The sequence below is a fragment of the Amphiura filiformis genome, chromosome 16 (assembly GCF_039555335.1).
Source record: "Amphiura filiformis chromosome 16, Afil_fr2py, whole genome shotgun sequence".
Classification (NCBI taxonomy): domain Eukaryota; kingdom Metazoa; phylum Echinodermata; class Ophiuroidea; order Amphilepidida; family Amphiuridae; genus Amphiura; species Amphiura filiformis.
Window position 1 is genome coordinate 25,334,669 of NC_092643.1, and position 16,438 is coordinate 25,351,106.

The window sequence follows — 16,438 nt, forward strand, 5'->3', positions numbered from 1 at the left end:
CTGTACGCACACCACCTGTACAATAGATATACGTTTCTTTCCCACTACGAATACGCATGCGACGCTGCTATTCATCAACTGAAATGTCTCATTTTTACGATCTGCGCATGCTCATTACCCTCTTTAACATTACCAACTCAAGAAAATGCGATTTTTTTTGTCAGTTTTTGTTTTCAAAGCGCAGAATGGAAGTTCAAAGCGCAGACAGCTGCTTACCATATTCTTTCAACACATATATTCAACTGCAAGTCAAGCAATAGGTTTTTACAAATACCAAAAACAACGAAATATATTCATGGATACAAAATATACTCATACTTTGAATATCGATAGTAAATACACCACCATGCATGAAGTCTTTTTTCATTATAGCTAGGAATAAATACCAGAAATGGTATTTAAAGTGGCGGTCACTCAATACATCTTAATGCAACTATGTGCTTGAGGAATGCGAGTCCAGTTTTCAATTCAATAGAGATAAGTGTAAATACAAGCTTTATTGTCCGACATCCAACAATAGAATTTTGCCTTGATATTTTGAAAGCTGAATTTATTACGTCGCTGAGCTATAGCGATTAGTTTTTAGCCAATAATTTTTTACCTGGTGTGGACGATGTGCTCTGTGGTAGACAATTACCCTACCATTTTTAACCCTGATGTGGCAGTGAAGTCAACGCGTCGAGGCAACCGTTTCGTCCACGAATCTATGCGGCATCTTTATACGCGTGAGTGAGAACGTCATCTGAAGCTGTGCCTTATCAACTGCTCACTGACGTGACGTCACTTCTACATCAGGATGAAAAATGGTATTACGGATGCGATTCCCAGGAGTGCGAAACCCGTTCTCGTTCGGAGTCAAAATTATTGTTGAGCATTTATATGATTGAATGATTTTCAGATGGTGCAGATGATGATGATTTATCAAGTGTCTCTATTATGTCTGGTGCAATCATATCTTCTAAACTGATAAGAGCAAACTCTGAGTTCAAGGGTATGAGTAATTGTTGTTGTAAATGGTTTTAAATATCAAAATAAATATATAGTTTTCAACTTTGCACCCTGTAAGACAAAATTACATTGAATGTCCTAAAATCCTGAATTAAGTATAAACAACGATTGTTTTAGGCCCATGTGATCTTTAAAAAATTGAATATATTTAAAAGATTCAATCTGTGCTAACTAACGGCCTCATGACAGTCTTACGATTGAAAGTCATTCTGTTCCTTTGAGAGCGTATCGTCCCATTAATTACGCGTTACCTCGACATGATGTGTCATTAATGATGGTTTCATACTTTCCTGCCGCTTGTGTGAATTGCCGCTTTGAAGATGATTTTACTTCACTACGCAGTCGCACCAAAAACGCTACCAGTGACCAGCGGCAAGCCGATATATCGATCACTCCACCGCTTTACCGCGGCGGCAGCACCGCTGGGAGTTGAATTCAAATCAACTTGGAGCGGTGCCGCTCTGACGTATGAGTACAAAATACGATTTTGGAGCGGTGCTGAGCGGCAAGAGTGGCTTTCTGAGTTATGCCGCTGCCGCTGAGCGGTGTGCCGCTCCGCTTGCAGACAAGTGCAAGCGGCATGATGAAGCGTCACGCCGCTCAGCAGCAAGCGGCAGAAAGTATGAAAACAGCAGTACTACTTCATTACCAGAGCCTATGGATTAGAAAATGCCATTCTCTATTAATTAATTGTATTATTGATGCAATGGTATGAAATAAACTAATAGCTGTAATAGCTGTAAAAACTAGACCAGCTGTAAAAACTGGACCAGCTGTAAAAACTAGACCAGCTATACCACAAAGAGGACTCTTCATTAGTATCGAGTCTCTCTAATCCTACATTCATATCGAGGGTCTCTGGTAATGGTATTGGGGCCTCGTACTGGACTCGAAAACGGGTAGTCTCGACATTAGTATAGACTCCTCTTTCTGGCTTGGTTTGTGTACTTCCATCTTCGTAAGTGATCACGAGGTCGGCCGAGTAAGGAATGTCGATCTTCATGATATGACCGGTAACAATGGCTGTTACCGAAAAACGGGGCTGAACTGTGATTTCTACTTGCGCACTGTCAGAAATACTTTTCTCCATGCTGCTGCCGGCCGTATACGTGAAGCCGTGAGTTATTGAGTTACTGACCGAAGAACTCACTTCTGCTGCTCCGGGTAACCCAACGGTTGCTTCGACCGTCACTGTGAGGCCGATCTCCATTGAGTAGCTAGATTCCACAGTTGTAGTTTGCGTAGTAGTGAATGTTAGCACTCGTGTGGTCTTTTGCTCCTGATCACCTGAATTCTGGCAAAATATAATCAGTGTTAATAAAAGGTTATATGACTATGTTGGCACTCTACAACATTAAAATTTGTATTGTAAGCAGGCTTAATTTTTCATTGGTCCTGTGTCATATACTAGGGTACCCAAAAATGTGGGTTTGTTACATTTTAATGTGCAGCATGGATTTCAAAACACTGCCTCTTAAAGTATTCCTTCACTTAGAAGATTCAATTAGGTCTTAAATTGAGGCTAATTTATTCTATATTACTCATGTAATATCCTGTAATTATTTTATATGACGTTTGAAATTAAATGTGCCAAGGGTGGTTGTGGATTAGGGGAGGCGGGTTAGGAGGAGGGACGTAAATTTGATCTAAACTCCCATTAAAAATTGAATCTAAATGAACTCCCATACCTCTAGACCAAGTGAATAAATACATAAGGTAATTTAAAAGACTAATACTTGCTTAGAATTATTGTAAATGTGGAAAAAAGAGGGGAGTTAAATACGCCCTTCTTTGCAATTGTTTTTGCCAGCAGTCTGTCATTTTTAACCGGTTTTCATAAAAAATACAGCCTCAAAATGCTTAGGAGGATGAACCACTTCAAATGAGTCTTGCCGGTAAAATGTTTGAAACCTTTCACTTTTTTACTTTGTATCACACAAGTACCCCAATTTATGACACAGGACCCTTTACGGTTGGGTTGCCTACTCCTATAGATAATGACCAGAAAAGAACATTAATGTTCTTGTTTTACCATAATATTGTACTTTTTGAATACGTCTACTTCAGCTGCGTAACTTTCATACATTTTAGCCAGGACAATAACAAATCACGTGACCAAAACCAAAAATAACACACAACCTTAAAGAGGGCTATGTGTCGCAATTTTAATAGGCGCCTACCCATCTCAAGGATGGTTTCTGCCACAGCTACCGGTGCACCTTCTTCTAAAGCGGCTGCACTAAGTCGTATTGGACGCTCTTCAGGGTGTACTTATTGGCGTGTTTCCGGTTTACGCAATGGCACGTGCAGTAATCGCACCTGACAAAGCCCCTTGTCCACCCGTTACGTTGCTTGTTGCAGTCCCTCACTTCTTGACAACCTCTAAAGTTGGAACAAAGAAGGTAAAAACAAAACCACGGGATCAGCATTAGAACACAGAAAATTAGATATCATGCAAATAATAGAACAGTATTTTTCCAATAATTGACCTTTTCGGTAAATCCGAAAATATAATCAAATAGTTGTCTAGTATTTTTGTCTGCTCTCTTCCAAACAAAAGTCTTCTATAACGATAATGAAACCTATAGGTGATGACGGTCGTGCTTATATACAAATTCGTACATGAGTAACCTACTTAAAGTCGGTCCGTACCAGGCCTGAGATAGCGCAAGTTTTGGTGCAAGTACCAAGAAGATCAGACTCATTGATATCTATCAATTTGTTTTCCACCAATACATCTGTCATATTCGTGTCTTCTTTGCAATTGCATGCGCAGTAATCGCATCTTACGAAGCCGCGGTTCCACCTTTCTGAACTCATTTGACATCCGCTGATCGTGATACAGCCGTGTTGGTAATTAAAGGGCAGGTCTATAGCAAAAACAAGTTTATCTCTATTCGAAGAGAATAATTATTACATTACAAGTTGACACTTGTTGCAATTTTTTTTTTTTGCGTATTTCTCCTGAAAAAGGAGAAATTGTGTGGGTTAAGTCCAGCCTCGTACGTGTTCTTCCCCCGTTTGAAGCGTACGTGTTCTCCCCCGTTTGACTGATGACGTAGGTAAATGAAGCGGACACTTTATCGTGCTCTCATCATAAAATCACAATCACTTTGACTTAGTGGAGACAATCACTGCTTGTTTGAGAGCTGTTGGACGAAAATGTGTGCTCAGGTGTATCGAGGTGGAAACTGTGTACATGATGGTTTATAAGAGAATCGTTTTTGTATCTTTTGAATCTCTCTATATGTTATGATTTAAATAAAAGGAACAGTAAGTTGAAATAAGTAATAACGTGCATCTTCCTGTGGGCCGGTTTCAGGTCAGTCCTAATTTCGCCCCATTTTAGCATTAAAATTGCAAATTTTCGTCGTTTCATACCCAATTATCCCGGTAAAGTTGTAACACTTCGATCCAAAGAGACAGGTTCCACTCATGTTGCCGTGCTCATGGGGCAGCAAAATCCGGCCCTGACTGAAAAGGAATAGTAATACCTCATTCAATCATACTACGGTCACAAAATTCAATTCAATTCAAGAAACATTTCTTAACTTCAAAAATACATTACAAATTACAAATGCCATAATTTGCAAACCAATTACATACAAAACAAAGTAGTGTATCCTATCACTATCTATCTATCTTGCGGACGCATCCGAGAAAGAGTTTACAATTCTTTTCCAGGAATCTCTATCAGCCATCAGCTTTGGGAGGTCATTAATTTCTTGATTGATGTCCCTTGCCACACAGTCAATGTAGTTGAGTGGTTTGATTTGATTTGAGTTTATTAAGCATATCATCGAAAGAATCAAATAACATATTGCACAGAACATATATATACAAAAACATAATTATTATAAAATACAAATTAAAACATAAAAATTGACACGATAATATGCCAAGGATATCCCTTAAAGTCAGCGACTTATTTCCAAAGGGGTCCTTATAAATAACAATGAAAAATATATATATAGTACAACTATTTAAAACATGAAACACCTAAATTACAATATTAAAAACTATATAACCATGTGGTCTAAGAGGATAATTTTAGCATCTTTTTTAAACCTTGATTTTATATTGCACAATTTTACATTTTCGGGAAGTTTGTTCCAATCATGGATTGCATTGTAAAAGGAAGCAGAATCTGCTGTTTTGATTTTTGGAACTTGGAAGTTAAAATTGCTACCCCTAGTGTTATAACGATGAAGATGAGATAATTTGACAAAGTTTTCTTTCATATAGCTTGGGCAAACATCATGAAAAATATTAAAAACATGGTTCAAACGGAGCTGCTCAGCCCTTGTCCTGATATTTGAAATGCCTAAATCCTGTTAATATGATACATGTGATCTTTGCCCAGAATAAATCTGATAACTTTGTTCTGAGCTCGCTGCAATCTGATCGAATGATATTTAGAAATGGCACAATACCAGGAGGAAATAGAATAATCAAACAGGCACAAAACAAGAGCTGAGCAGACCATTTTCTTCACTTTTTGATTAAAAAAATTTGCTTGTCTGTAGAGGAATTTCAAACGAGAATGGTCTTCTTCCTCTACATGTTCGTGGAAGCCTCATACAGATGACATCTGAAATTATTTGGTCTTTTGCTCGGTAGCAGTGGCCTGCAAATCTGGCTGGCCGTTGAGCAAGGATGGAGGACACCTGTGGAACACCGTCGTAGATCTCTGCTTTGGTTTTATGTTCACGCCAGGATATATTTCGAACCCTCATCAACAGCCGGGTGTAGGTACCATCAAGACGGTCCTGAAGATCTTTCTTCATTGTCCAGGTCTTCCATATAAGAGGATACTCTCTATGCAGGCTCTAAAGAAACAAACAGGTAAGGGGCCAATGTGTCGCCCTGCAGAATTCCAGCAGTAGTGAGAAACTCTTCAGTTGGTCCATCACCTGTTTGTACAAAACTTGAAGGATTAAAAATACATTATTGCAATAGCATTCACAATCTCCTGAGGGATCCCATAATTACGAAGAATATGCAGCATGGCCTTCCGGTTAACACTGTTGAAAGCTTTTGAGAAGTCAACAAACGCAATATATGCCTGCTTGTTTGAGATTTTAAGCTCTTCTATTATCCTTCTAAGGGCTAGAATCTGTGGTGTGGTTGATCTACCCTTGCGAAAACCATTTTGGTTACGTCTGAGAATAGGATCTAGATGAGGAGAAATCCTGTTGAGCAGCATAGTGTTATACAGCTTGGCAGCAAGTGCTGACAGTGTGATATACCTCTATAATTTGATGGTTGTGAAAGATCCCCTTTCTTCGGGAGAGGTATAATTGTGGATCTTGACAAGGCTTTTGGCTTATTTCCCTTCATGGTTTCATTACAGAAATCAAGCAGTTGCTGATGGAAGAGTGGGTTTTTCCAAACAATGGCTGGTATGTTGTCAGGACCAGGTGTTTTTGACTTGTTGAGCTTGCTCAGACCTTTTTGTAGTTCCTCCATAGTAAATGGACCAGTGTGTATTGGGAGATCATCAGAGACGTTGCTGTTAAAGAACGTATCTTCAAGGTTTACGTCTTGCTCTGGTTTCCCTATAGTTAGTTGGAAAAGTGTAGAAACCAGTTGTCATGACGCTCTTCAGATGTATTGCCTTTCACTCTAACCACAGGAGCAGATTTGGTGTCAGTTATCTCCCGGAGGAGTTCCCAAGAAGCTGCATGTTTATATTCATGATGGAGGTTGTCAAGTTCCTCTGTCTTCTTTTGAATAGAGGACTCGAGAGTTTCTGTGCAGGCTTTATCAAGAGTTACTTTGGCCGATTCGAGGAGCTTTTGTGTGGCTCGGGTGGATTTAGCATTGTGTTTCATAGATGCACTCTTTAAGACATCTCTTGCCTCAGTGACTTTATCTGATGCAGCAATGTTGTAGGACTGCTTTGATTTTTTAGGGAGCATCTCCAGTGCAACTTCCTCATTAGCCGCAACTAAGGTATCATAAGTGGTGCTAATATTGGGTTCTAGCTCATCGTGTATCCTATCACAAGCCTACTGATTACAGTCAAATGCGATCACATATACAAACAACATATTGAAAGGCAAGAGACATAACAAAAGTGGGCCTGAGACAAGATTAAGAGGGGCATCAATAAAAAACCTGAAAAAAGTTGTGGGGCAACACACGTGGAGCAAGCTCGTGGGTACGGGTTGCCGGCAAATAGTACAAAACGAACATAAAAATACAAACATGAAAAGACATTACAATAAAATAAGATGTGAACAAGAGTCAAAGAATAATTACTGGTAAACCGGTTTAGAAAACAAATTGCTCTTAAAATGATGTTTGAAGGAGCTTGTGGATGTGGCATTTTGAATGGAAATGGGAATGGAGTTCCATGTTAACTCCATGCACTTTAATTGAGTTAGCAGCAAGAGGTGGATAGAAATAATTATTCACACGCCTTGTACTATGACTATGACTATGACTATGAATTGTAGCACTATATTGAAAATAGTTGTCAAAAAGTGCAGGAAGCAAGCAGGTGTGAGCTTTGAACATAAAGATAGCAGTATAGGCCTAAAGTTCATTGATATCATCCAGACGAAGGCCCAGTATGTGCTCGAAAATCAGCATTGGTGATGTTGCGGGGTCCGTTCGGGGCTCGCTGGGGAAACTCACTCAAAGGTAGAGGCTCTCATAAAAATTTTATAGTTCTTTATTCTTTATTTATTTATCAAACCCAATCATCACGAATCATCACGCGGCCATCCAAGATCTCTTACTTTTTGACCTTTGACCACGTGGCTACTCAGACTCTTTAGAGGGCGCTCGCATAATATACCAGTGGATACAGGCGGCGGATGACATGATCGAGCCGGCATCTTCGTGAAACCGCCCGGCCGTATGGCATTTTCCATGTACTCGGTTAGTTTTGTGGGGTTCATTATCGAACCCCAACGGTTTTAGCTTGTATTTATATTATTTATCAACATAGGCCTTTTTGTTTGTGATATTTCAAGCGTTTTAAAATTTCAAAATAATCCCATTCAATTACACGGTTGACGATGAAAATTTACTGAATTTAGGGAATGCACGTCATACACCACCTGAGTGGATATCTGCGCCCATGCTGCCAAGCGAGTGCCACCGAGCGTCATGTCAAGGAAAAAACAATGTATAATTATTTATTTTTGAAAGGTTTGAATAGGTAATATTTTGCCCCAAAAACAACATGCTACTACAACATGTGTATTGACATAAAAACATAGATATAAGGAGTGGTATGTTGTGGAAACCAAAGGTTGTGCACAGCAGTCTGCAGTATCTGCAGGACACTACCATCTGCACAACATGTACATGTCTCATTGGGGTAGCTAACAAGGGGATGACACTAAATTCACGGTTATTCTATTAGCAACGCAAAACTTATGAAAAATTCAGCTGGTTTACTAGCTAGAAAGTGAGGCCAGTTATCGATCCGTTATGAATAATTCATGTTCGACCCCTTGGATCATGTTAATTGATATTGGCAAATAACAACGTTGTTAGTTTTGCGAACTTTGCCTGTTCAATGAGAGTATAGCGCGCCCCAAGACATCTGGGCACAAACCAGGCGAAAACGATCCAGTTTAATGAAATGGCGGACGGGTATTCCCATCAGGCAACAGTGATATGTTTTTTCAAAGAAAGTCTACTAATTTGATATGAAATGACATTTTGCAATAGCAAAGTCAAAATTAGGACTTGCTGTCAATAATATGAAGGAAATATGTGACAGAGGCAAGGTGTTAAATACAAGTAGTATTTGAACTATAATAACCTTTGATACCCGACCTGACCTTCCATCATGGCGCCTTATTCGTCTTATGTATTTCTATTATGCTCTCAAGTAAAATAAAATACCAATCTGCACTATAAGCAGACAGAATGTTACTTGGCTCCCAGCATGAATTATTGATTTTATACGGAGGTAAAGAAATGCACAATGTATGTGCAAGCCGTGCAACGATACTCCAAATATTTACGGTAAATCTGAATAGTGGTCACATGTTGACATATCATGTGTTCGGGAAATCACGTGGCAACATTTTAAGATTTCAGGCTTGTTTACTAGTTAATTGCCATTTGTACTCTTTATTATTTATCTTTGTTAATTAACATATATTTTAAATGCTGATAAATCGTGGTTGGCTGCCCATGATATCTGTTAAATTCAATGTTTTATGAATATAATTCTACCACGCAGAGGGAGTCACGCAGAGGAATTTTACATCACCTGACTTAGCTAGATTTCGAAGCTCTGCTCTTCAAATTCATGTAAATTTCAAAGTTTATACACTTAATATATTTAATATGATACTAATTTTTTGTTATAACCAACTGGTACACGAAATATACTAGTTTATTACCTATACAAATAAGTGAATATCAGCCTTCACTCAGCAATTTGACATGCCCGGCATATGCAGCCATTCTCCGTCTGGATAACATGACTGTCGCCCTCAATACGTCTGGGCACAAATTTAAATAACAATACGCTATTTACATATCAATGCGGCCTCATGCTAATTAAAGCTGCCCCATCCAGGAGTTCATCTATGTAGCTAATCTCATGAACCATGCACATACATGTACAGATGCAAAAAGGACATTCCTGAAAAAAGGTGGAGAAATATATAAAGAACAAGTGCCAAAATGTAGCAGCGCCCTCCCAATTAGTAATAATGAAAATGAACTAGTTTGGTAATGGAAAAAATGCAAAAACACTAACTCACAAGTACCACTTCCTGATTTGTTACAAGTAGCCCAGGGACAGGCAAACAGCGCTTCATGACCAGTGGCGGTGCCAGGAAATTTTTTCGGGGGGGCATTAGGTGGGCAAAGTGAATTTCAGGGGGGCTGCATAATCAACAAATTTTGTGCAAAATTACTACCCGCAAAAGTGGAAATTTTGGGGTGTTTTTTTTTGGGGGTGGGAGCAACAGTGGAACAAGAATTCTGACTGGGGACGGCATTCCCCCCATGCCCCCCCCCCTTATGGCTCCGCCACTGTTCATGACATGAAACCTGATTTACTCTTGACATCTTAAAACAAAAGCAGTACGTTTGTATTCTCTATTTGTTTGTGACACACCTACAGGTCAACTCGATAAAAATTATATGATCAATTTTGTATTAAAATCTTGATTTTAATAAATTTAAAAGACGGAGATAATTAAATTCCCATTAAACGATCCCTTGTTAAACGATTCCCCTATTTGTGGTAAGTGAAAGATCGTCTATACCTGATTCGTGCGACAAACCAACCGTTATCACTAGTTGATTTAATAGACTAAAGCTGAGCAATTTAATTACCATTGAAGCGGTGTTTGTTTTTATCTTGATATGCATTTTATTGGTTTTCGATACACGTTTCATCAATTTGTTCTCAACACACTTTACCATAAATAATTGATCAACATGCATGTTTTTCTTTTAATTAAGATTGATGTGTGACCTTAGCCAAAAACGTACCAGTGAATTGAATATGCGTGTTATTAAAAAAACCTGTGGAATGATGCATATATTAGGAACGCAGTGTAGTAAATCGACAAAGGTATCATTGCTGAACAATAAAAATACATGCAAACCAATCGCCATCTCGTGAACAGTGATTTTCTTTCTATAAGTTATTACCTGTAATATGTGACTTACAACCGGTATTAATAGTGACTTATTACCGGTAATAAGTGACTTAATTCCGACCGTGTGAACACGACTAGAGACTTGTTTGAGAAAATATACTATTAATAAAGTGTATGATTTTGAATGGCTCTGACTGAGACGAGGAATCAGTTTACTAATTCATGGTCCTGATACCAAGATGGAATATTCATTCTTCGCATTTACTGTCATGCTTTTCAATGCGAATATTTGATCGTTTGAATCAAAGGGTTAAGGGAAGGGGTATGAACGTTTGGACAGTATTTATTGTGAGACATTAGAGCACATCAGACATATCGAATTGCATTCTGAATACGAAGAATGTCCTTCTGATATCAAATAATTTTGATTTTTTGAAATTCGCAATGTAATACACATTTTATGGCAAATCATTAAAAATTGATATTTTTGATATTTAACAGTACTTAAAGTAAACTTTATAAATCTGATGGTTTATACTTAAAGTGTATGTAGGTGGGATGAAAAGCCGACGATCAATTGAAAATGTTGACCTTTCGTATTGAAGATATAAATTTTTTCCCCAAAACACACAAAAAATAGGTCTTTTTGGGAAAAAAAAAATCCATATCTTCAATATAAAAGGTCAAAATTTTCAATTGATCGTCGGCTTTTCCTCCCAGCTACATACACATTAAGAATATATCATTAGATTTATAACATTTATTTCGAGGACTGTTATATATCAAAAATTTGAAAAATATCAAATTTTAATAATTTGTCATAAAATTTGTATTATATCGTGAATTTCAAAAAATGAAAATTATTTTGCTATCAGAAAGACATGCTTCGTATTCAGAATGCAATTCGATACGTCTGAGGTGCTCTCATGTCTCACAAAAACACTGTCGAAACGCCATAAACGCTCATTCTATATCCCTTAAGTGCATCATGCGTGACCGTGTAAATTATTGATTATTTATTCCCCTTATTGACGGCTTTTGGGTTGCTAATGCAAAAATCTTAAAGTAATATTCTCCATTTTTATTAGAAAATCATTAGACATCTTACACTTCCCACAATGCATCATTCTCAATCAAGTTCCATTTCAATCTTCTGTAGTGAGTTGCTAATTTGCTATCTCGAAAGTGACCAAAAGTACGGTACCTGAATGAGCAGAGCACTAAAAGATTTTGCAAAATATATTTATTTCTTGACTTATTTCTTGACATGCTTGGTCAGTCTATTTAGTCTAGGAGCAAGGGGTTTGGAAAAATGGTGGAGTTCAACACCCATGTCAACCAATCTTTGATACCATGAGGTGTTAGTAGGCCCTCTAGGTCATTGCTAGAGGGGAAGTGGACTCCAATTGTAGGGTAAGTTTTTTGAGGTCACGAAAGGTGACACAGGGGTAAAAAACTGAAAATGCTTCGATCTTGTTGAAATATCTATCAAATTACTCGTCTGATGGACAAGGATTAACAATCTATCGTTATTTGGTTATCATACAAAAACCCCATTAAAGGCTAAATGACATGTTTTTGGTTGTACATGGATCAAAATTTCAAATATGGTAGCAAAGTGTTTGTGTAGCTGAATAGAATCAGAAAAAAAAATAGTTTTGCCTATCTTCTGTGTAAAATATAATGTATCACATTGCAAAGGATTCTGGGAAGGGTACGATATCTTCTCTGGTTGCATGCCATATAAGACCCATGCTTTATTCAATATAGTTGGATTTATCCATTTGTTGCCATGTAAACGGGTACGCCTCCTTTATTTACTCTAGAAAGCTCTTACCCACTTCAAGATTTCAAGTACTAATATGATAGCACGTCATTTTGTCATCAATATAATATCGCGCTTCGACTTCAGAAAGGTGTCTGAATTTTCATGGATACGTTTTCATCAATGCAATATGGCATGTATTGTAATAAGGATTTTTATTTTGGCGGGATACGGTGTGGCGATTTCGATGGGAATACAAGGTAAAAAAGCTAAGGGGCTGTGGACCCGGGGGGGGGCACTTCAATATGAAATGGATATAGGTGTAGGGCTGGCACTTTCGCACTAAGGGGCATTCGGTGAGAGCAAAATGCCAAAAATATGGGGTCATTGGATGAGAACATGACCTTTTTTTTTTTTTTTGGAATCTTTGGGTGAGAGCCGAAACAGCGCCACAAAAACCTCGAAAATCGAATTTCTAGTTCTAAATGGCTTAAAATTTCATTGTTTTTTTTAAAATAAGTAACAAATTCAGTGATAAATGCAAGTTGCTGCTCAATTTGAACGTGTAAGGGTCTTTGGGTGACAGAGCATGTGTTCGTAAAAAATATGGGGTCTTTGGGTGACAGCGATGCTGAAAAAGGGGTCTTAACAGCCCTACATACGCGTCACCTCAAAGTTGGACGGGGGGGGCAAGATATGTTTGGTTAGCCGAAAGCTGGGGGGGCAACAAATTTGTGGCGTCATTTAAATAACCCGCTCTAAAAAGGCTTAGGAAAACAGTACAGAAACGCTTAAACATGCAAAATATATGTAGACCATTAAGGTGTGCAAATTAGGATCCAAAAATGTTGGTATATTCAGAGGGGGGGCAGGATTTTTGGCAGACCGATTTTGGCATGCCATGGGGGTGGTTAAGCGATTATTGGCGAGCCGTTTGGAAATTCCCCCGGGGCTAATTATTGTACAGCCCTTAAGATATAGTTCGTATACGGAAAATGTTTAAGGGGTGGGGTATGAACGTTTGGACAGTATTTATTGTGGGACATTAGAGCACATCAGACATATCGAATTGCATTCTGAATACGAAGAATGGCCTTCTGATATCAAATAATTTTGATTTTTGAAATTCGCAATGTAATACACATTTTATGGCAAATCATTAAAATTGATATTTTTGATATTTAACAGTACTCGAAGTAAACTTTATAAATCTGATGATTTCTACCTAAAGTGTATGTAGGTGGGATGAAAAGCCGACGATCAATTGAAAATTTTGACCTTTCGTATTGAAAATTTTGACCTTTCGTATTGAAGATATGGATATTTTTCCCAAAACACCAAAAAAAATGAGGTCTTTTGGGAAAAAATCCATATCTTCAATATGAAAGGTCAAAATTTTCAATTGATCGTCGGCTTTTCCTCCCAGCTACATACACTTTAAGACTATATCATTAAATTTATAAAATTTACTTCGAGGACTGTTATATCTCAAAATGTGAAAATATCAAATTTTAATAATTTGTCATTATATCGTGAATTTCATAAAATGAAAATTATTTGATATCAGAAAGACATTCTTCGTATTCAGAATGCAATTCGATAGGTCTGATGTGCTCTGAATGTCCCACAAAAAATGCTGTCGAAACGCTCAAAACGCTCATTCCAGTTCCCTTAAATGTAATGTCCTAATAACATGCAAAAACGTTTATCAAACCTTTGACAACATGTCGTTGTAGTGTTTTTCACGTAAAACGTTTAAAACATGCTAAGGGATCGGATAGCACATCAGACACATCAAATTGTATTCTAGATACGAGGAATGTCCTTTTGATATCAAATAATTTTCTATATAATTTTCTGAAATTCTCGAAATAATTCTATCACGAATTTACTTTAAATGAGCTGCAAAGTTTGCTGTTTGAGGTTATGAAAAACAGTATGTTGTTTTACCGTATGCCGCATTAACGATGTAGACCTAAGATATACTCTTACCAAGACTGCGGAACTCAGTCGTCATTGATAGTTAGTCAGTTATCTGTTGGTCATTTGATGAATACAGACAACAAAAGAATAGAGGTACCAGTTATGTTAACCCCATGAGAACTACCTCCCTATTGGTCAAAAAGAAGTTTCATTATCAATTGGACCAATCAGCAACATTGTTAAAATAATTTCACCACGCAAAAAAAATTGGGGTGAATTATTTACAAAGCTCCATTCTGATTGGTGATTAAAATGAAGATATCATGTAATTGGCCAATCAGAGGCAATGTTAGATCAGCAGGTAGTGCTCAGGGGTTAACCCCTATATATCCTAAAGAAAAAAAATTAAAACCAGCAAAAAAGTAATACATATACCCTCTGATTTAAGATCTCATTTAGTAAAATCGGATGAGAATTAAAGAAACGGTGATCGAAAAACCAGGAAAGGAACGAAATCAAAAGTTTTTAATGTTCTAATGTTGTTCGATGATCCTTTGTGGGCAAATCAATAGGGCATCCAATGGAGCAATCTGCAAGTTTTGAACATGCAACTTCCTTGGAGTTTTGGATCACCGTGTCTTTATATTCTTGACCAATTTCAACGAATGAGTGCAACGTTTTGAAACATTTTATACCGGGGGGATAAGGTAAAGGGACATTTTGACAATATCGAAACGAACTTCAATAATTTTGAAAGCCAGATATGAATTGTATATTAGCATGCATATAATTTAGGAGAATTTTCGAGATAAGATTGATTTGAATAAAGGAAAAGGGATTATGAGTCTAATGGATTCAATCTCTGAATGCATATTTTTGTTACATTTTGTATTTCAAACATTTTATGGCCTGATTGTACAAAGTGAGATGTAGATTCTACATTGTACAGTAGACTTCGGTTGTATATATAAATGCGCATTTATAAATGCGCACGTGACCAGATGGCCAGACGACCATTGAGGGAGTGGCCACAGTTGTGACCTTGTTTCGTGGCTAGCACTGGCAAGGAACATTGGCTGGAGGTTCGATGCTATAAATTTGCAAGGATAAATCATGGATATCAAAGGATCATGATTAGCTATGATTATTGCACAGCACCCCCATGTACAAACATAACTAATGTTTATTTATTTATTTTTATTTATTTATATATTTATATATTTATTTATTTATTTATTTATTTATTTATTTATTTATTTATTTATTTATTTATTTATTTATTTATTTATGCATTTATGCATTTATTTATGCGACGAAAAACGAAAACCCTGTTCTATTTTGAACAAATTAGGAAACAAATTTTTCCTGTACAAATGAATGCCGACCCCAAATTTCGGAAATTTCAGGACAATTTTTTTTTGGTATTTTCTCAAATTGAAATTTATTTACAGATTTTTGTGATTTTTTGGGTTATTTAAAATTTTTTTTTAAAAATACCAACCGACCGAACGACCCTACTTGATAAAGGTCCGTTCGCCCGTAGAACAGGGTTTCTCTCTTTCTCGCCTTACTTATAATTTTATAAATATTATTTGTTTCGGATCAAATTATTTTGCCCTTTGCAATCAATGCCACTATTTTGCAAAACCAATTTTCCTTGTAACCTGTCATTTTTCGCCTATACTTTTGCGTGTGGAAATTGTGCACATCCGTGTACCTTACATCGTTGAACACGGTATGGCGACTTGTAGATGTCACGTGCGCATTTATGATTATATACCCGAAGTCCACTGTTGTAGAAGCTATAATGATTTTTTGTATCTCGATATGTTTCTCCTTTGGGATTTGAATACATTTGCATTTTATGTGTAAACAGGACACTGATACATCTGAAAGTATTATCTGCTGTATGAGGAAAAATGAGGCACAGAATCACATAAATAATTAAATAAAAGAATAATGTACTTTATCGTCTAAACATTCCCTTATATGTGACGTGTCATGTCAAAAGGAGACACTTTTGGGCAGGATCGTAAATGGAGAAATAGCCAAAAATCTGCCGGTGGGTGATTTTTTCACAATTTGTGTTTGTTGCGAATTTGTGATGTTATTGTTAAAAATATTGTCTGATAGTTTCAGACCGGAATATAACTGA

The 16,438-nt window shown here is 37.2% G+C and overlaps 1 protein-coding gene across 1 annotated transcript in view; it reads left to right on the forward strand.

The window, feature by feature from the left end:
* The first annotated feature begins 12,526 nt into the window (after positions 1-12,526).
* The window catches only part of LOC140172515 (uncharacterized), a 28,351-nt gene continuing 24,439 nt past the window's right edge, over positions 12,527-16,438 (forward strand). The window contains exon 1 of the mRNA XM_072195661.1: positions 12,527-12,620. Within this exon, the coding sequence (XP_072051762.1) occupies positions 12,551-12,620 (70 nt within the window). The 5' untranslated portion in view covers positions 12,527-12,550. The remainder of the gene's footprint in view (positions 12,621-16,438) is intronic.